This window comes from Channa argus, chromosome 15 (assembly GCF_033026475.1).
Source record: "Channa argus isolate prfri chromosome 15, Channa argus male v1.0, whole genome shotgun sequence".
NCBI lineage: Eukaryota > Metazoa > Chordata > Actinopteri > Anabantiformes > Channidae > Channa > Channa argus.
Genome location: NC_090211.1, coordinates 14,427,281 through 14,446,960, shown reverse-complemented (window position 1 = coordinate 14,446,960; position 19,680 = coordinate 14,427,281). Strand labels below are relative to the sequence as shown.

At 39.3% G+C, this 19,680-nt stretch overlaps 3 protein-coding genes across 6 annotated transcripts in view; 2 read left to right on the top strand and 1 right to left on the bottom strand.

Annotated features, from left to right (window-relative positions):
• Nucleotides 1–4,988, top strand: part of prkcab (protein kinase C, alpha, b) — a 95,439-nt gene extending 90,451 nt beyond the window's left edge. For both annotated transcript variants that reach the window (XM_067476303.1, XM_067476302.1), the window contains 2 exons: nt 783–923; nt 2,646–4,988. In XM_067476303.1, the coding sequence (XP_067332404.1) occupies nt 783–923; nt 2,646–2,810 (306 nt within the window). In that variant the 3' untranslated portion in view covers nt 2,811–4,988. The remainder of the gene's footprint in view (nt 1–782; nt 924–2,645) is intronic.
• A 553-nt stretch (nt 4,989–5,541) lies between these two features.
• cacng5b (calcium channel, voltage-dependent, gamma subunit 5b) lies at nt 5,542–13,682 on the top strand. The gene is made up of 6 exons (XM_067477626.1): nt 5,542–5,796; nt 7,831–8,079; nt 9,881–9,967; nt 10,553–10,693; nt 10,775–10,920; nt 12,162–13,682. Exons 2-6 carry the CDS (start codon nt 7,884–7,886, stop codon nt 12,420–12,422), a joined length of 831 nt encoding a protein of 276 aa, XP_067333727.1. The 5' UTR covers nt 5,542–5,796; nt 7,831–7,883; the 3' UTR covers nt 12,423–13,682.
• Nucleotides 13,683–14,510: 828 nt separating this feature from the next.
• The window catches only part of cyth3b (cytohesin 3b), a 34,456-nt gene continuing 29,286 nt past the window's right edge, over nt 14,511–19,680 (bottom strand). For all 3 annotated transcript variants that reach the window (XM_067477622.1, XM_067477624.1, XM_067477625.1), the window contains 2 exons: nt 19,427–19,581; nt 14,511–17,019 (listed from right to left, as the gene is read on the bottom strand). In XM_067477622.1, the coding sequence (XP_067333723.1) occupies nt 16,947–17,019; nt 19,427–19,581 (228 nt within the window). In that variant the 3' untranslated portion in view covers nt 14,511–16,946. The remainder of the gene's footprint in view (nt 17,020–19,426; nt 19,582–19,680) is intronic.

Here is a 19,680-nt window from a genome sequence, read left to right as displayed (position 1 = left end):
ATTTTATTGAAATGCAAAATCGTGTTTGTTTTTGCGTAATGTAAGTTTTTTGTTGCCTAATAATAGTGAGTGAAGAGCAGTGATGTACTAGCGCATATTAACATTTTAAAACTATTTAAGTGTTTTTTACTTAGAGAAAAGCTTGCAAAACAGACCCATGGTTGGTTCAGATAAGTTTTTTCTTATGTGTCACTTTTTTTTATTTGTTTGTTTTTGTTGGTTTACACAAACCCGTATTTCATTTCAGTCACAGGCAGCACATATTTTCTAATTATATTTACTTCAATCCAGTTTTACGTAAATCTTTTTTTTGCAAATACCTAATACTCTTACTGACTCCTACTGTGATCAAGCCCTAAATAACTTACCCTGGCTTCATTATTATGATGTTATAGCCTGTAGCTGCATTCTGCCACCAAAAATATCTTTCATCATCACTGTTCCAGCGACGAAGCAGATTATCCTGACCCTTTATATTGTTTGGTCTAAATGCCATTTGCAAAAAATATTAATGGACAAAATTAAAAGTGGCTGCTGAAGTAAAAAAAAATCAAACTATGAAAAAAAAGGTGTAATTTCCTGCATCTGTTTTAAAGCTGGTTTAGTGAAAACAGTGAGTGTTACCCTGCCTCTGCATAATGGCGCTGATGCGATTATCTAGTTCAGCAGAAATAAGCAAAGATTAAAACAATACATGGTTTTAATTTGGTACATTTACCTTTGCTTTGCTTCAAATACCAAACTGTCTCAGTAAAATCTCCTAAACCTTTGTTTATCACCAGCTGATGACCAAGCATCCATCAAAGCGTCTGGGTTGTGGCCCAGAGGGTGAGAGGGACATCAGAGAGCAGGCCTTCTTCAGACGCATTGACTGGGAACGCCTGGCCAACAGAGAAATCCAGCCGCCATTCAAACCCAAAGTGGTAAGTGTGTGTGTGTGTGTGTGGGTGTGTGTGTGTGTGTGTGTGAGTGACCATCTGTTGTTTGTGTTGTTATTTGTGTAGATATTTGTTCATGAAAATCCCAAATTCCAAAATCTATCATCAAATGGACCACTTTGTCCTGCTCTATACACGTATATAGTTAGAATCTCAGAAAAATAAATCACAAAATCCATGTGTTATATCTTGCTATAAGCAGTAAAATCAAATGTATATCATGTCCTAACTTTATACCCTGACATGCCTCAACAACACTCTGAACACTGTCTTATTATGTGCAATTTTTGCAAACATTAAAACATATTAGTTTGCAGAAATCAGACTTTATTTTTTTGCACTTTTTTGACAAGACAACAAGATTATTCAACAGACCTGTGTGGTTTGTTGACTATGGTATTGACATAGTTGAATTCCTTTCTATTTAATTATCAGTGGATGAACCACATTCATGTTGTTTCAAATAAGAAGAGGAAGAAAATGGGCTGCGTTATTGTTTGGGCTACTTTGCATGAGCTTAATCATAGGTGAATCAAGGTTGAATTGTCACATGCAGAAATAGTTGATTGATGATGGAAAAAAAACAGTGTCAAAAAACTAACATTAGCAATGATTTCTCACACTCACTTTTAGGTTTGTTGTGCCTCCCAGCATCTAGAATGTGATACTAAAAACAGGAAAATCCCTAGAATAAGGCAATCATTTTCATTCTTTAATGTAAAGATTCTTAAAGTGTGCACATGAATGTGTACGTATTATGAGTCTGTGTTCCTATTCATCTTTACCCAGTCTAAAAGCTTATATGCACCCAACAGAGCTTGAGGGTGAATCCCAGCTGCAGCCACCGGTCCTGCTGCCACTGACACCTGCCCCTTCCCACGCCTAAACCCCCTCCTGTCACTGCAAACCCTTCTTTTTCTGTTTGCAGACCCCAGCATCTTTCACCCTCTCCCCACCCACAGCACCCAAAGCAACGCAACCGCTGCCACTGAGGATTATAAATAGCTCTGCGAGAGCAGAGTTCCCTTTTACTTCCACCACAAGGGCCACAATAAATGTAGGGTTACAGAGCGGATGTATCTGTCTTCACTCACAGAAGTGGGGGGGGGGAACATTTGCTAAAAGCGGATCATCCATTCATGGGAGCTTTGTGCTGCCGTCACAGTTGTGAGCTCATACACTGCGTCATTAACTAGTCTAAAGGGACTCACAAACAAAAGACCCAAAGCTTTATGGCTTTGCTTCTGGAACTGAGCAGCTCAAAAAGCCTGAGATGCTGATACATCTCCTGAGGAAATGTGCCGCTAACAGCAGACGCTGAAATCCGCTGTGCAGATTGGATTGGGTTCTGTATCACTCATTCTGAAATAGGTAGTTGTAAATGAAGGTGTTGTGACTTTGCTGGTATACAGCAATATCAACACATATAGTAAAGTAAGTCAGTAAATAAAATCTATTTATATATAATTTATTTACATACATACAAACACACATGTTCAGGGTTAGTTTCTTATCTAATTAGAACCTCTGCCCGGCTACATATCAGGCTTCAACATTTTCCTGCAAAGTCTATTTAGGACCGTCGGGAAGCTTTCTAATAGAACACAATAATCATGAGTCAGCAAATCTTGTTAACGTTAATTAAACTTGTCTTTGCTGTCTTCTACCGTCCAGTGATCAAAATGACGACCTTTTAATCTCTTTCAGTGTGGCAAAGGAGCAGAAAACTTCGACAAGTTTTTCACGCGTACCCAGCCCGTGCTGACCCCTCCCGACCAGCTGGTCATCGCCAACATCGATCAGAGCGAGTTTGCTGGCTTCTCCTACATCAACCCTCAGTTCATCCATCCATCCCTGCACAGTGTGGTATGAGGAGGCAGCAGACAGCACAACAGCATGGACTGTCGCTGACTACAGGATCCTCCCAAACTCCAAAATTCCCACTGTCAAAAGACTCAAATCATCCTCTACAGTGTTTTGTCTACTAGTTATCAATATCTGTGTACAGATATGACTGAGGAGAGTGGAGCAAAGTGTTAAAATGGTGTTTGTGGGCATGTAAGTTCAATCTGAGATACGAGCAAAAGCACATCACTGATATTTTTGCATTTCCCCTAACACCTCATAATGTGTTCTTATTCTGGATCTATATCTGTGTTTCCTCAAACCTGCAAGCCTTTTTCTCGTGTATGAATGTGTCTCAGTATCAGTTATCTCATTAGGTATTAAAGATGCAAGAACCGTCTCATCCAAGTCATGTTCCCCAACTTACTACGCAACGATTTGCAATGCACGACAAGAACGGAACATATTTTTCTGCTCTGTCCCGGCTTTATCTACTTCTGAACTGCTACATGTGTATATTATATTTATATACTCAGAAATAAAAGAGGTAGTATACTGTTACATGAGTGCCAAAGTAGACGTTTAAAAAAAACGCATTTCTATTGCAGTTCTTAAAGTCCTTGTAATGTTTTTCTTCTATGGACTTCCTGACAGTGTCAACACAATAAGACCCTTAGACGGGCGTCGTTTGTACCTGTTGTTTTGTAGGACGTGGAACTACACAACTCAACGCAGAGAGGGAGAAGCACATTGTGCTCGTCTAGGCCTTTTCAGTGCGGCGGGCGTTGCCTACAGAGGGTGATTGCAGGACATAGGGTCAGAAAATGGTGGATCAAAGAGACAAAGTTTTAAAGTATAAAGATGCTGTTTCTGTATGCACAAAGCAGATCTCTGTTGCATGCTTTCTTTCTGACTCTGTATGAGCAGTAGACTGTAGGATGCAGTACGCGTCTGGTATTGTAAAGTTTAATATTATGATATTAACTACGTTCATATATAATTGTATGTTTAAAAGAGTCTTAGTCTGAAGAATTGTTAAGGAAAAAAAGGTTTGTTTCTGTTTTATGTTCTGCTTAACTTCTATGTCTAACCCTTTATTGTACGTCAACCTTTTCTTTTGTAAATATGTTTCAAACGAGACGTTTCAAAAAAGAAAAGTTACTTGCCGATTTTATACTACGAACTGAATGTGCTTTTACTACCATAGATGGTTGTAACATTTAGATGATCCCCTAAGAAGAGATATATAACATTTGGCTGAAACTTTGGTAGCTTTGGTATCAGCAGATCTTGTTATATGTATTTCCAGTATTTGTTAATAGAGAATATGCAGCACCTACTGTGCGTGAAACGGTCGAATGCCCTCTTGCCTTGATCATCTCAGGGCTGACTCCTTCTGTTACAGGCTGATGAAGTCAATGATATGAGGAGTTCAGAGCCCTTGGTGGCTGAAACATGTCTTTTCTTTATATATCGTGTGCATGCGTGAGGCGAGGCCTGATCTAAGCATGAGAAAGACCCCTGCATGATACAGAGATCCCCAGTGTGGAGCATGGAGTTTTCCCGCCTTGTTGCACACAAGTGAGACAAACCCGTCCAACGAGTATCGTGCGCTTTTCTGCTCATCGTCTTTTACCACTCGCTGTCGTGTAGCCCCCCCTGTACGGCCAAAAGGCTGACTTTTAACAGGACGAATACGCGTAAATTGCTTCTGTTGGCCTTCTCTTTTATGGTGCCAACTGAGTTTATTTTGTTTCCATTCAGGTGTGTCCAGCAGTGTTTTGAGAGGCTACTGCTGAGGAACACAAAACTCCAACAGTGAGGTTTCATAACTGCCACATGTAGAAGCGCTATCCACTACTGCAGCTCTTAACCTACTGCAAAGTGGTGTTGCAGCTGTCACATCCGGACCAAAATGAGAAAGTTAGGGTTAAGAGAAAAATGAATGTTTACATGTCTCACATTGAGAATCTATATCTGAGGAGGGATTTTTAAAAACAACCAACAACTTTTGGACCCATGACAGAGATAATCACATGTTAGTTCAGGCAGGGTACAGTACCACTACAGGCTACAATTAGAGCCACAGGAATGTTTGTGCGTGTTTCCTTTCACTGCCCCTGCTTTCGTTAACCTGATTCTTCTTGTTTCTCTGTTCATTGTGTTATGACGGATACTGTGTATAAATAAAACATATTAAAAATATGAATCTGCTCTGTTTTATTGTGTTTTATAGAGTTTAGTGTGAAGGAGTCTTAAAATCCACAGTGTTGCTAACAGTCACATGCCTATGAGGATTGTGATGACATCGTCACAGCTCTCCTCTGATTGGCCAAACTGACAGGTCAATCACTCCCCTACAACACTTCACCAAAGGTATCTGTCACATGTTAAACAAACTGTTTATCTTCTAATAAATACTCACGTGATTTTTATTAGACCTCACACTTCAAACAACATGTCCAGTCTGATAAATTCCTATAGTATGTGTATCTGTGTTTTTTTTTTTTATGTGTGAATACTGGTAGGATCCGTTCTGCCTTGATGAAGACAAAGCCAGGAGGGTTACAGGTACATAACAGAACCAAGGATGCGCATTAATACTTTGTGTTAGAATTGAGTGGAGCTGTCCTCGGTCCTGAAACACTTTTCTCACACACACACACACACACACACACACACACACACACACACACACACACACACACACAGCCTCTCTCTCTTTCTCTCTCAGCTGAAATAGCACAGCAGGTGTCTGTTTATTGTCTTGGAGCGCTGCACCTATTGGTCATAAAATCTCCCCGTCTTCATTTCCCAGATTACTACAGGAATTTGTGGCCATATCAAAGAAGCTAAATTTCCCTTTAAGCACTCGCTCCCTCCCTCTCTCTCTCTGTCTCGCTCACTCTCCCGTTTACTTCACACACACAGGTTTGTATCCCCAACTTTCGGCACGAGCTGTGCTCCAGGTGAGAGGCGGAGCAGTGCGCGAGACCGGACGGGACACAAACAGGTAGGAGTAAACAGGCAGACAGGTGGTGTCAGGGTCGTTGTTTAAAAAAGATTTGAATGTTATATCATATTCTCCTGGTTTTCACTGACGTTTCCTGAGGTTTGCTTTGGTCGTAGTACATCCTGTCGTTGGTTGTATTGCATCGCGATGTAGCTGCACATTATTTGACTTGCAGTATTTTTATTTTTAATTTTTTGTTATATCGTGAGGTTTCTTTTTTTTTTTTAAACTGACATTTCACAGCTGCAAACGCTCAGGTTAAGTTTAAAACAACCTCAAGGTTTTCGATCACAGTCGCAAGTTCATTTGAGGAATAAATACTGCAAAGCCTAATCCTCTATGGAGTTCACATCTTGTCTCTGGTAGTTTTTTCTTTTTTTAAGTAAATTGGATAATCTTCAATACGTATATTGGCGAACAGAGTGTGAAACGACAAATCTAAAAATAAAATAAAATAACTAAAGGTTTTGATCAGATTTGATGAGTGATTTGCATGCGACAAGCCTCTGGAGTCATAAGTGCAGCAGCCCAATGAGAGAATTATTTCACTGACTACTACAAAAAAGATTTATGAACATATTTGAAAAATTCCAGATATATATTAAATCCTCAAATTCTTGGATTATTTGCCCCTTTGTGGCCTATAGTAGATTTTAGCTAAATGTGTGACAGTACTTCTAAGGAAGGTTTAACACACTGGCCATGTAATGGACCATGTATCTACTGTCTATAAGGTAAAATACCTTAAAGGCAGAGATGACCTTTCTGGGTAAGAAACAAGCTGATTTTCTGAGTTTTAAGTCAGCAATGTTTTACCTCGTAAGGCACTGCTGTGGTCTCTCAGCTCTAAGTCTAATATAAAAATGTCAGTTAAAATGACAACAGAGAAAAGCATCACGCTGATTGGGATACCTTGTTGTAAGTGAAATATGTCCATTTTAAGTGTGGTGCAATAGGTCAGCTCGTTTAAAATGAACTGATTATCATCCAATTACTGTAGCACCTCCCTGACAACTGGTTCCTCCCTCAGTGGCTGCCCACAGATCATTTATGTGTCCTGAATGGGACTGAAAACATCGACCTGTCACATGATGACTTTCTGTTATCAGACTGCCAAATCTCCACTCTGGCTTACAAATGCTTTTATGAACGTCCAACTTTTCCCAGGGCCGTTGAATTCATAGCTGTAAAATGTCAAAACTCAGGCTTGGATTTTAGATGAATATTTGTATTCGTAATGAAAAGCTGGAACACCTTTAATGTCCATGGAGGCTGAAACTGGTTGATTATTGATTCACACTTCTGCACAGCCCTGATAGTTTCTTCTGGTGGTTTGAGAAGCTGAAATTAAGAAAAGAGAAATTAAGCAAAATGAAAAGTGTAAATTAGAAAGTGACGGTCTACAATCTCTCATAATAAGATGATGCTAAATAATTAGCATCATACAACAGACACATAAAATCATATTGACATTATAAAATAGTGTCCTGTATGTTTAAATGAATGATTCAGTTAAGGCGTGGTAACATTTTCAGGAATACACTCACAGATTCATACCTGTCTCAAACCTACACGTGTACAGATGAGACTCCAATGAGCGACTGGTTAGCTTAGCTCACAGGCTACAAACAGGAGAAAACAGTGAAAAGGGTTCTGTTGCTTTTCTGCATGCATTAAATATAAAAATAAAAATTGTAGCAAAAAAGAAATTTTCAAAAAACTTAAAAGTAAGGGGCTATTGGGGTTCAGTGTCTTGCCCAGAGACACTTCGATATATAGCCGGGACCAGGAATCGAACTACTAACCCTGTGGTCCGTTGATGACTGCCTTTACCAACAGAGCTTCTTTGTTTTATTCTTTTCACATTTTAAATTAAGGGGGCGCAAACATTTGCATCCAACTATAAATTCTGTTGTTAAATTATAAAAAACAGCATGATAAAAAATAAAAAAGTGTTATTTTAGAATTACATAACAAAAACTTCTTTTTAAAATTTTTACTGGTATCTTTTTTCTTTTTTCCCATCTTCCCCAGATTACTTCTGTTTATTTCACCCCCCCGAGTACCAGAAGACCCCCACTGTCACCATGAGCACTTGCAGCAGGAAGGCCCTGACGTTACTGAGCAGTGTCTTTGCAATCAGTGGCCTGGGGCTGCTGGGAGTGGCAGTCAGCACTGACTACTGGTTATACCTGGAGGAGGGCATCATTATGCCACTGAACCAGAGCACTGACATCAAGACCTCACTGCACTCAGGCCTGTGGAGAGTCTGCTTCCTGGCCGGTTAGTAAAAAGACTGAGAGTGTGTGGTTCAAAAATGCTGATTAGAAATACATTTCTCTGCACTCCTGCAGTTGAACAGTGAATTGTGTGCAAATTAAAATGGTGGCACAGATGAGTAGAAATATCATATTAAAACATTTCTACTGTGCAGCATCAAAATGTGGCAGCAACATGAAGCTGATGCTGTTGCACTTAGAAATTGTCAATGCATCATCCTGACGTTATCTGTGTGTGTGTGTGTGTGTGTGTGAAGCTTTAAGTATGTAGTAAAAAGGGAAGAGTGAGGTGAAAAAAGCAACAGAAATACAGAAATTATTTCTGTATTTCTCTGTTTCAGTCACACGCTATTAAACAAGGTGCAATCAGCACAATCAGTCGTGCAGTATAACTACAAACACACACATACAAATGTGCAGATGTCGTTAGCTTGTGAATCATGCCAGCTGGTGTGCGTATGTGACTGTGTGTGACACTGAGGTGTTAATAATGGCCGTGCAGCTTTTCTCTGCACGATGTGATGCGACTTATACATACTTAAAAAAAATAAAAAGTTGTGCTCTAAATGTGTAGAGGCTGAGTGTCCAGGCTCATTTAAAAACGGGAAACGCACGTGGTGTTTTGTGGTAAAACTTCACAATGTAAAATGAAACATAACATTTCCCAAACATGGGGAAATTTTTACTAACAAAGTAACGAGTAACTGGTAATGAACTAGTACTCTGCTCAGGATGAAAAAGGATGGAGCAATGCATAGGATTTTGCAGGGAGTTAGGTACCAGACTATTGTTGCCCTGGGCTTGTTGCCAGGCAACAAGTGTGCTAAAGCACAGTAGGTGGGCCAAACATAATGTTTTTACTTTAAGGTTTTGCATAGGTTAACCAAATGAGATTTAACATTTTAATAGTTTTGCTGCCTGCAGATTGATCCAGGCTACAAATGCCTCTGTCCACAGGCTCTAGCTAAGCTAACCTGCTCCTGGCTCCTACCACATGTGACCAAACAGCCATTAGAGACACAGTGAGCTTCTCATCTAACCTCGGGCAATAAAGCAAGTTGATGTTCTCCCAGTGCTGAGGGCCCGCTCCAAAAATTGAACTTGTTTATGAAGTGATACATTTTTTTTTCTGCAGCATTGTGACTGTGATGGTCCCAGTGGTCCCAGTCACAGCAAAAAGAAAAACAAGCCACTGAGACACTGAACAGCTCAGCTGAGCTCTGTTATGTGTCATCCTTTAATGTAAATTAAACAGTTTCTTTATGTGACATTTGTTGACATGACCATCCTGGCTCTTCGAACTCTGTTTTATGTTCAAAAATAGTGACTCATATTTATTGTCATGGCCATTTCACCCCCTTTTCCCCCTCAGTCTGACACTATTATCTCCCTTCTAAGCTTTGTCCTATAATACAGTATGCATCCATCTCTCTGTCCTGCTGTAGTCCTCACTGTCTCCCACCTTTTATTCCACAACCTGACCTTCACACTAACCTCCAAACCTCCTCCCAGTTCCCACAGCTCCAAAGTATAGATGCCTGGCCTTTAGCCATTGTGACCTGCTGGACCATCTTATTGTGGCATCTCAGCTGTGCTGGTCCCACTGCCCACCTGCCACGTTGGCCTTTTCCACAGCCATTTTTATTGAGCTGTCACATTTAGACAATCAAAGAGGTTCAGTTTTAGAATTGTGTTAATTATTCTTAGGACAGTGATGGATGACAGAACAACTTTCACTCGATCATCCCTACTTTTATTTGTTTTCCTGCCTCATCGCTCTACATTTCTGTCTCTTTTCTCTTCAGGTGAAGAGTCTGGTCGCTGCTTTACCATTGAGTACATCATGCCCATGAACATCCAGTTGACGTCAGAGTCCACAGTAAATGTGATCAGTGAGTAAAACAGTAGCTTCACACTTAATAACTCAAGGAGCCCCTTAAGGTTTTTCACATAAACAGTCAAGGTATGTTGCTACAATAAAAAACCAAGATTGTTGTTTTCTAATAAAATTGTGCTCAGAAATCTATGCACCATCTGTACGTAGCCAGACAGATGTCTGAGTCATCTGAACCCTGGGGTCTCTCTCCTGCTCCTCTTCAGAATACTTATTACTTCTTCACACACAATTTACCTCCCAAAACTTTCAGTGTAGCTTTACTGGGAGATTAATCCAATGGAGTGAGTCAGCTTAATAAGTTTTAATATTCTACTCCACCGACAATAATAAGTTGACTTCTATTTAAAGATTCACTACTTTTCGTCCTCCAACAAATGTGGTTTAGGCTTGATGAAAACTTAGAGACAATAAAAAAATTTAACTTTCACTGGGCCAGAGCAACATACAGTAACTGCTTATTTACACATCAAGATCAAACTAAATACTACTGAAATTTAATGAGCACCTTTCTGTCTTTTACACTCTGTAATTTATATCACATTGCTGCTCCACTTGACATTTTTTGTCTCCTTCTCTTTAGAGATGATCCGCTCAGCTACCCCATTCCCTCTGGTCAGCCTCTTCTTCATGTTCATTGGTTTCGTCCTCAACAACATCGGACACGTACGACCGCACCGCACCATCCTGGCCTTCGTCTCTGGGATATTCTTCATTCTCTCAGGTGCACTGATCTCTCATGTTTCAGCTGTTTGTCTTTGTCCAATCCGGATTCTATTCTGAACCTATTCTCTCTGTGTCTCAGGTCTGGCTCTGGTGGTGGGTCTGGTGTTGTACATCTCGAGTATTAATGATGAAATGCTGAATAGAACTAAAAGCAGCGAGACCTATTTCACCTATAAGTACGGCTGGTCCTTCGCCTTTGCTGCCATCTCCTTCCTGCTCACTGAGGTGATTCACCGAAGCTGCTGCACAGCAAAAACTGTCATATTTCACTCAACACAAATAAATCTACTATAAGTTGTTAGGATAAACAGACTTAACTGGAGCTGCAACGATTAGCTGATCAGAAAAAAGTTAATCAAGAACTAATCTAATCAAATAATTGGTTCTGCTTTAAACAAAACTGCCAAATATTTACAGTTTTCAACTTTTAAAGTGCGAGAATATTTTCTGTGTCAAAAGAGAGAAAATCAAATGTTTGGAGATTTTAGGGTTGCTCTCTACCAAATTTGCACTGAAAAAGAAAAATACCACGCAATACAAAATACCTGATTGTGTTTTAAAATTTTAACTACTGCAAGGTGGAAGATGAAAGAAGTACTCAGATCCTTTACTAAGTAAAAGTACCAATAACACAGTGTAGAGATGCCATAACACGTAAAAAAATACAGCATTTAGAATGTTGCTTTAATAAAAGTACAAATGTATCAGCTCAAAAATAATAATACTTGGTTACTTTCCAACACTGGTAGAAAGAGCTTCTGACATTTGAATAATATTATTATCTCTACATTTTTAAATGTAACTTTCTTATGTAGGGGCATACTACAGTAAATGCCAAATATATATTATATTGTAGGCTATGCTTTAATATTATGTTCATGCTATCATGTTTTGCACATAGAATATAAGATATTAAACCTATTTACAACACATCATCCAAAAAAATCAGAATGTACAGTATGTAACTTTTTTAGGTCTGGAGGGGTTTGACACCCCCCGATGGTCAGAGTGAGGAACTGCAATACTAGGTTTATTTAAACGCTGGCACACAGTATATACACAGTACAATATCAGGAAATCGTTAATATCAATATGCAGAATTCATTATTATTTTACCGATGTTGCTCAGTTAAATACGATTTATTACTACAGCTTTAGCTCAGTTGGTCGTCCTGCCTACATGTGTCCCTGGGCAAGACACTGATCACCTCAGTTGTTGCTAGTGTCTACTACTTGCTTGTAAGTTGCTTTGGATAAAAGTGTCTGCTAAATGTCTAATTGTAATTGTACTACCACTTAATATTCCCTAGTATATAATAATAATAATCACAGATGATCATAAGATTTATACAGATCCAGACAGATATAGACAAGACAGACATATTTGTTGTGATGTTGTAGGTGCCAACCAAAATACTGAACACAGCGAAATGGAAGAACTATTTTCTTTGTTTTCTTCACGGCAGAGTGCAGGGGTCATGTCTGTCTACCTGTTCATGAAGCACTACACAGCCGAGGAGATCTACCAGCCTCGTCACGCCAGTTTCTACCGCCCTCGTCTTAGCAACTGCTCCGACCACTCGGGCCAGTTCCTCCACCCAGAGGCCTGGTCACGCGGACGCAGTCCCTCCGACATCTCGAGCGAAACCTCGCTCCAGATGAGCGCCAGCTACCCTGCTCTGCTCAAATGCCCTGAGTATGATCAGGTCTCCTCTTCACCCTGCTAAGGGGTTGGCAGTTATAGTAGAGAGCACCTACAGGGTCATGTAGGTCCCAAAGGCCAGATGAAGACACTTTTCTTTCAAGAACAGATACAAATTAGGTTCAAGTCATAATTTTGATGTTTTTAAGCGAGGAAAGTATTTGTCAGTTTGACTGTAACTCAAGGACTTTCCTGTTATAGCTGGTTGTGAGATTTTATGGACAGAGATGCTCACTGGGGTTTTGCTTTTGTAGCTAAACTACATGTTATTAATGTGGAAGCACACTCCATGGCTTTAGAAAAAACATCACCTGGTTATGATTTATGATGCAAAGATCTTTCTGCAAAGAAAAGTCGAAAAAATAACGACAGGAATGTAAACAGTACATTACAATTTCAGCTTTATCGAATAGGGGGAGAGTTATTTTGGTTTCATTGTATCTGCCTTTTACCTTCCAGTGCCTCATAGACAGTTTCCTTTTGTGAGTATTTGCTTTCTCACTTTTAAATAAATATATGTTCATTGTTCTATAAGACCTATTTGTTTTTTCATAATTAACTGTGGCAGTATTTAATAAAAAAATGTCATGCAGCCAAAATCTACAAATGCACAATAAATTGGTAGTTAATAAGCAAGACAATCAAATTACTGTTGTTGTTACTATATGTGTGTGATAATGCAGCGTGGCTGCATAATTCAGAGACACCTAAAGCACTGAATTGGGATTTTTGCCTTTTAGTGCTCTACCTTCATGATCCCAGTGACCCAGCACAGATTTCAGGCAGCACACACCAAATTTGGATGTACACAGTTCCAAAGATGAATCCTTACAAAAAGCAAAAGCTTTCACACTAGGGGAACCTGGTTTTTTCTTCCAAATAAAATAGCACAGAAAAAAGACATATCCCACATTACACGTGAAGAAAGACTATTCCTTTACAATGTCACACAAGCTATGTTGTGATTTTCTATTCAGTGTTAATTCCTGCATTTTTTCTAGTTTTCTGCCCTCAGCAGAGACCTGTGTATATCCAGAGAGAACAAACTCATTCAAGCTCATTCTTATTTGTTTTATATAGAATTTACTGTTTACCATGTACAGTTTTCTGACATCCAAATTTCAATGTAAAATACTGGTGCATATTAAATCCTATTATTCTGAGTGTTCATGGTGTAGCTATACTTCCCTAAGCAAAATGTTGTTTGGCCAAGAGTCAGCAGGACAATTAAAAAACAGGTTTATACTGTTACAATTGCACAGAACAAAAATTCTTAAGTACAAATATAATTAGCTGACCCATTGAGTTATTGAGTTTGATTGAGCTGTCTGAACAATTTTAGAGGTTGAAGTTTATTGCCTATTTAGCCTAGTGGCCAAGATTATAGAAATATTTTCAGCATAATGCACTTATAAACAATACAATACAATTCAACTGCACCACAGACTGCAGCCCCATTAACTTTAAGAAACACAAAGGATTTACTGCAGTAGTGTTGAATTAGACTCCGTTACTTTTAGCAATTAAGGCAACTAGACTTACTGTAGGCCGAAATCTCAATGAAACATTACATACACCAGTATAACTTCTCCAGCTTGTTCATTAATTGTAAAAGTGCTGTGCTGTGGTTACACAGTTATTTTGTCACGTAAATGCAGTGTTTCTGAAAAGTGACTATAATTAAAGGGAAAAAACTATACAAGGCTTTTTTTCACTAGAACTGAACTCAAACCCAGTAAAAACATCAGTCCTTACTCTAATCATTCATGATCTTGATGAATTGGTGTAGCTTTGATTCACACATATATTTTTGTCTTCAATTATTTTGAATGATAGTGTCTCAGACACCAGCAGAGGGCGATCTCTCCCCACTCATTCTGCTCCATGCCTCTGTCAAGCCCCCCCAAATTTTTTCTTTACCTTTCCTAATCTTATTTGCCATGTGTTCAACCAGGTGGACTTTTATATCAGGTGTCTTCATCACGGAGGACAACATGACATGTTGATCACTGCATCTCAGAGGAAATATCTGCATATTTCATTAATGACAGCTCATTAGTTGCAGTTTCTGTTTGTAGGTCAAGACCGACATCAATAATAAATACACCATACATGTGCTCTGAGCTTTTACTATACTTTATATAGATACACATAATGTACAATGTGACCAATATATATTAATAATATAAAAGTTTAAGTAAATATAAGCCCACGCAGGGCAGTAGAAGATAATATTTTGCCCTGACCACAAGGCTTTCATTTTATTTTACAATCACATAGAAAACTACTGGTGTTTATAGTTTTTGACATCATCAATGTTATTTTCATCTTCATCATTATCACCATCATCATCATCATCATCATCATCATCACCACAATGGATATTAATATATCAAACATCATTTTCAAGATAATCTTTATAATTATAAATACAACTATCTTTCTCACTTATATCTCATTGTTTTTTAACAGAATCGTCACAGCTTTTGACCAATATTCTCATCATCATCATCATTATTATCATCATTATTATTATTATTTTTATGTTCATTGGGATTAGTTTTAAGGCTTTGTAAAGAAGACCCTAAACTTCAGCTGATGGAAATATCTGCCTGCAGGCTTAAACCATGTTACACAGAGTGTGCATACTACAACAAAGAGACCAGAAACCTATACATTATATGTATATACATACATAACTTAAGCATACATTGTTTAACATTTACAGGTAGTATTAAACCAGTTCACAAATTAAAATAAATACAAAAATTATAAGTTGTATTATATATATACTTGTATATGTGTGTTTGGAAAGAGAAACACAAAAGCAAGCAAGGAATTTTAGGATTACTAACCAAATGCAAACATGATCACAACAATACATCGACTTTTACTGGCATCGGCCATAGACAAGGGGAAAAGAGCTTAATCGGACTGGTACCCTCAAAGGCTATTGCACAGCCATAAGCAAAACTTCCTCATTAGGCTTGAAAAGACTTTCACTCTTTCGAGAGAGAAGTACTTTTGAAGTTGTAACCGTTAAGAGTTTTATAAAATTAAATCATGTTTTTGATACGATTTTCAGTTACCATTTAATCTGGAATAGCCAATTCATGGGGTTTTTAAACTGTGTAATCACTGCTCCTAATATTAGTATTTATTGTTAGTGGCAGAGTCCGCTATTCTACTACTGTACTTAAATTAGCTTCAAGTGCATGAGGCTGCACAAGAAACTATGAATGCATGCGGTCCAGCCTTGGGGTATGGTTACACTTCTGTTTTTAATACATTTTCAGCTGTTTATTTTTTTCTGGCAGATCATTTTATATTTTACAATGGTGCAATGGAAGAAGAAGGATCAGCCGCAGTGAGCTAGATGAAAGCTGGAGGCAATTTTGCGGCCTATTTGCATGGCATGTAGCGAGAAATCATATAAATGTTAGCCATCTTTGGCTGACTTCTTTGCTAAAACAATATGAGTTTGTTTGGCTGCACTGCAAACAATTGGCCCAGTTTCTTTTCTAGTCAAATGTTTTAGTTCTGAGTTTGTTGTAGTATTAAAATGCATTTGCTGTCACCAACAGAACCAGGAACTAAATCTTAAGGATTACAACTTTCATGACCAAAGAGCAAGTTTCATCTTAAGCCTCTGCAAAAGTTCCTTTACTACACAACTAAAATAAAAACGTATGCACATTTCAAAGTTCTCTGCTCCGCACATGTGTGTATGAAATCAGCCCAGCTGACTTAAGAATGCAATTCTTTAAACCTAAAAGTAAGCCCGAGCTTTTTACTGAGGTTACTATGAGCAAGGCTTCAGCCATGGCACCTGGAGAGAGAATTCAGCACCAGAGTGAGATTGTGACATGGCCCAGGTGAGGTTACACTGCACCGATTCATCCAACACTTCTCCTCTCTGCCCATCTTTCTCTCCCTGCCTCCTTCCCTAGACATGTATGTCCTTGCACATGAACCTGACCACTCATCTGAACTCTGATTCTGAATTACTAAGACTTAATAAAGCACAGTGGAGGGAATGCTTGTATCATATTTTTGCACCCACCCTGTAGATGCTGTGTGCACTGATATCATGCACACGCAACCATAAACACAAACATATTGGTCTACGATAATCCACATGCATGCATGTGCACCTGAAACATGGCAGTTGTGCTTTAGGGGAAAGATTAAAAAAAATAAAAAAAACATGTTATAACCATGAGAGGGGGGAGGTAGGAGATGTGTATGAAATGGAGGAGAAACAAATTTATTGGCTGATTGCTCATTTTCTGCGGCATCCAAGAATCAAGTCCACATATCCAAGTTTCCTGGAGCGCTGCAGTTCCTTCAGTACTTTGTGATGCCTCCCCTTCAAGTGCATATGACTTGTGGTTTGTCCAGGAGAGGAACTGAGGTTTGTTTTCAGGTCTTTTCTGAGGTCGGCTGTCACTCCAGTGGTGAACCAGCTTTGCAGTCAATGGATTATGTGTTCATGAACTGAAGGAGAGAAAGATGGAGGGGCTGGAGGTTGAGAAGATTCGGTTCCTCCTCACTTCTTGTTGGCGATTCGCCTCTTTCTGGTGGCCAGCATGTCGTAGAAGGGGTCTCTGCTAATGCTAGCCCTGGAGACAAAACCAATCAACAACAGCAATGAAATGAATAATAAGGCCACATGAGAAAAGGGTCTTGAGCATCTTTGATATGGAAATGTAGGCACATTTATACAAACCCCTGCCTTAACTAGATCAAAAAAAAGGAAAAAGTTAGTGCAGTGACCTAGTTTGGTTTCCATGGTTTCTAAAGAGGAACCCCCCATCTTCAAGATTTTATTCAGTACTCCGTTTGCCTGAACCTCCCGCCAATTCCCTCCACCGGAACACTGCCAAGTATGTAGCAAAACACGACATCACACGCTCAATGTTCTGCAGGTGTATAGGTTTGAAGGAGGGCGGACAACATTACTGATTGTTCTGGGTTGTCCAGCTTCCCTTTTTCATGCGGTGGAAAGACAGTGCACAATAAGTGTGAGTGAGTCAGGAAGCCATTTGGACTGGAGGAGCTCAGTTTCACGGCTGCTAAATCCTGTTAGCACTAGCACAAAGCAAGAAAAGGCTCAACCCCCCACTGCGGATATCTCCGATTCTCTTTACAATGCCACGTGTTAAAGACTGAGTCGGTGTACGATGACTATCCCCCCATTGTCGTTTTCAACAACCCAATTTCACAAAACAAAACCTCCACTCTAGAGTGATCAAATCCAGGGAAGGCTGCTGTGACTAACATGATACAACATTTTCTTAGTTTCTCTCTTTAAAATATTTACAAACCTAAAACATACATACTATCCTGTTTGACCAAAGCATTGGATGAATTCCCGAGACAACAACCAGCTTTATCTATTGACCTAACTGGTCCCGCAACATACAGTGAGGGTCTTTGTGTTTGTGAGTCAAGATGAGCAGATATGCAGCTTTCTTCTGTGCGCAACTCGACTTCGGAAGAGGGGGAAAATTTTTATTTCCATAAAAAAGCCTTTTATTTCCCCCAGAACCCGAGTCCTCATGGAACCCTCTGGTAAAACCCAGGCTGTGGCTCGTTAGCCTCTGTGGTTGCGCATGTGTCAGCCCAGTTTGGAGCTGCCTCCCTAAGATAGGTTTGCTGGCTCACCCCTGGGGTGCTAAAAGCAGTGACTAATCCCTCATCGTTTTCCCCATTAAAAAACTCTTTGGGAGGACTGTATGGAGGAGGAGGAGGGGCCATTGTTACAGTATACAAGTGTAGTTTGAAATTGCACCATCTTCTATGCAGCAAGATGTTTAACCCTGTGAGAGCTACGTATTGTATCTGATGGAAACAATTTTATTGATTTGATTGTATTTGTATTTTATTTATTTATATTGATTTGTTTTATTTTTCATGATAACCACATGCATTTTTGTTGTCTAATGTCACGATCCCATTTATAACGTGATTGTCAGTTATTACAAGTCATGACATGAGCTAGTGTTAGAAAGGGTCCCAATGTTGGCACAGGGTCAATCATTAGCTGAGTGAAACACGGCGTGATCAGATTGTCAAAGGATGCCACCTAGCATTGTTTTGGGTACTGTGAACCATGAACCAAGAAAAAAAACCTTAATCCTTCTCCAGTGAACGTCTGAGCGTACCTTTTTGAGTTGTGTGCTTCTGTTAAAACTGAATGGACTGAACAAACCTCTGTCGGAGTCGGCCCTAAGCTAAGTATGGACTGCTGAGCAGTGCGAGAAGATGATGAGAGTGAATGAATCTGACTACAACTGTGACATGTTGTTTAACCCTGATGCTAAAGATATGCGTGGCATCATGTTACGAATCCCTAAACAAACGGCCACATCTCATACTTCAATAAATGTTTTAATTAAAAGGTAAAGTGTCAACGTGTATAAGAGTGAGGTGAAAAGATGAATACCCTCATGTCTGTCAGGTAAATTTGAAGTTACAGGAGAAGTATACAAACAAATGCATGAAGCATACAACAGTGAGGTTTAGAGTGGTTGGCAGTTCCTGTATCGCGCTTTACTTTGGAAAGTAAGAATTGTTTTTCCCTGAACATACAAATCAATACACACTTCCTAAAATGTTTCTACTATTCCTTTATTGTTTTAAAATATGCCTTGTTACGGCACATCATGGCTTTCAGGGCTTTGTGCTGTGAGTCTGAGAACTAACTGGACTGCAATGATTCGAGAAACATACAAACATATAAACAACATTTTAGGAGCTATGGAGTATTGTGTTAAAGGAGTAGTTCTAAATTTTGGGAAATAGATCGATCCCGGTCTCACATCATGGCCTAATAGCAGAAACAGCAAGCTTAGACACATTTATGCGTGGGTTTATGTGTCATATTCTTGGCCCGGTAGATTGACTTTTTGGAGTCTGAAGTTGCCAGATTCAAGCGGAGGTTTCAAATGAATAAACATCCTCTGTGAAAAACATTTGCCAAAATGTTAAAGATCTGATTTTACTGTTTTTGTGAGGGGGTCTTACTTAATGGATTTTATCCACTCCTCCTTCTCCTCGGGCGTGGGCGCTGATATCCTGTACACAACGTGGTTGCCCTCAACAACACGTCCGTCTGCCTCCGTCTTGCAGGCTTTGATCACCTGGCCCTTGTGATTGGGGTTATAGAGCTCAAAACAGTTCTAGGAGAAGGAAAAAAAACAGGGCTTCAATAATGTACAGCATTCAGATAAGTAGCCTTAAATGCATAATTTGTTTACGAAGGGGACAAAACATATGTG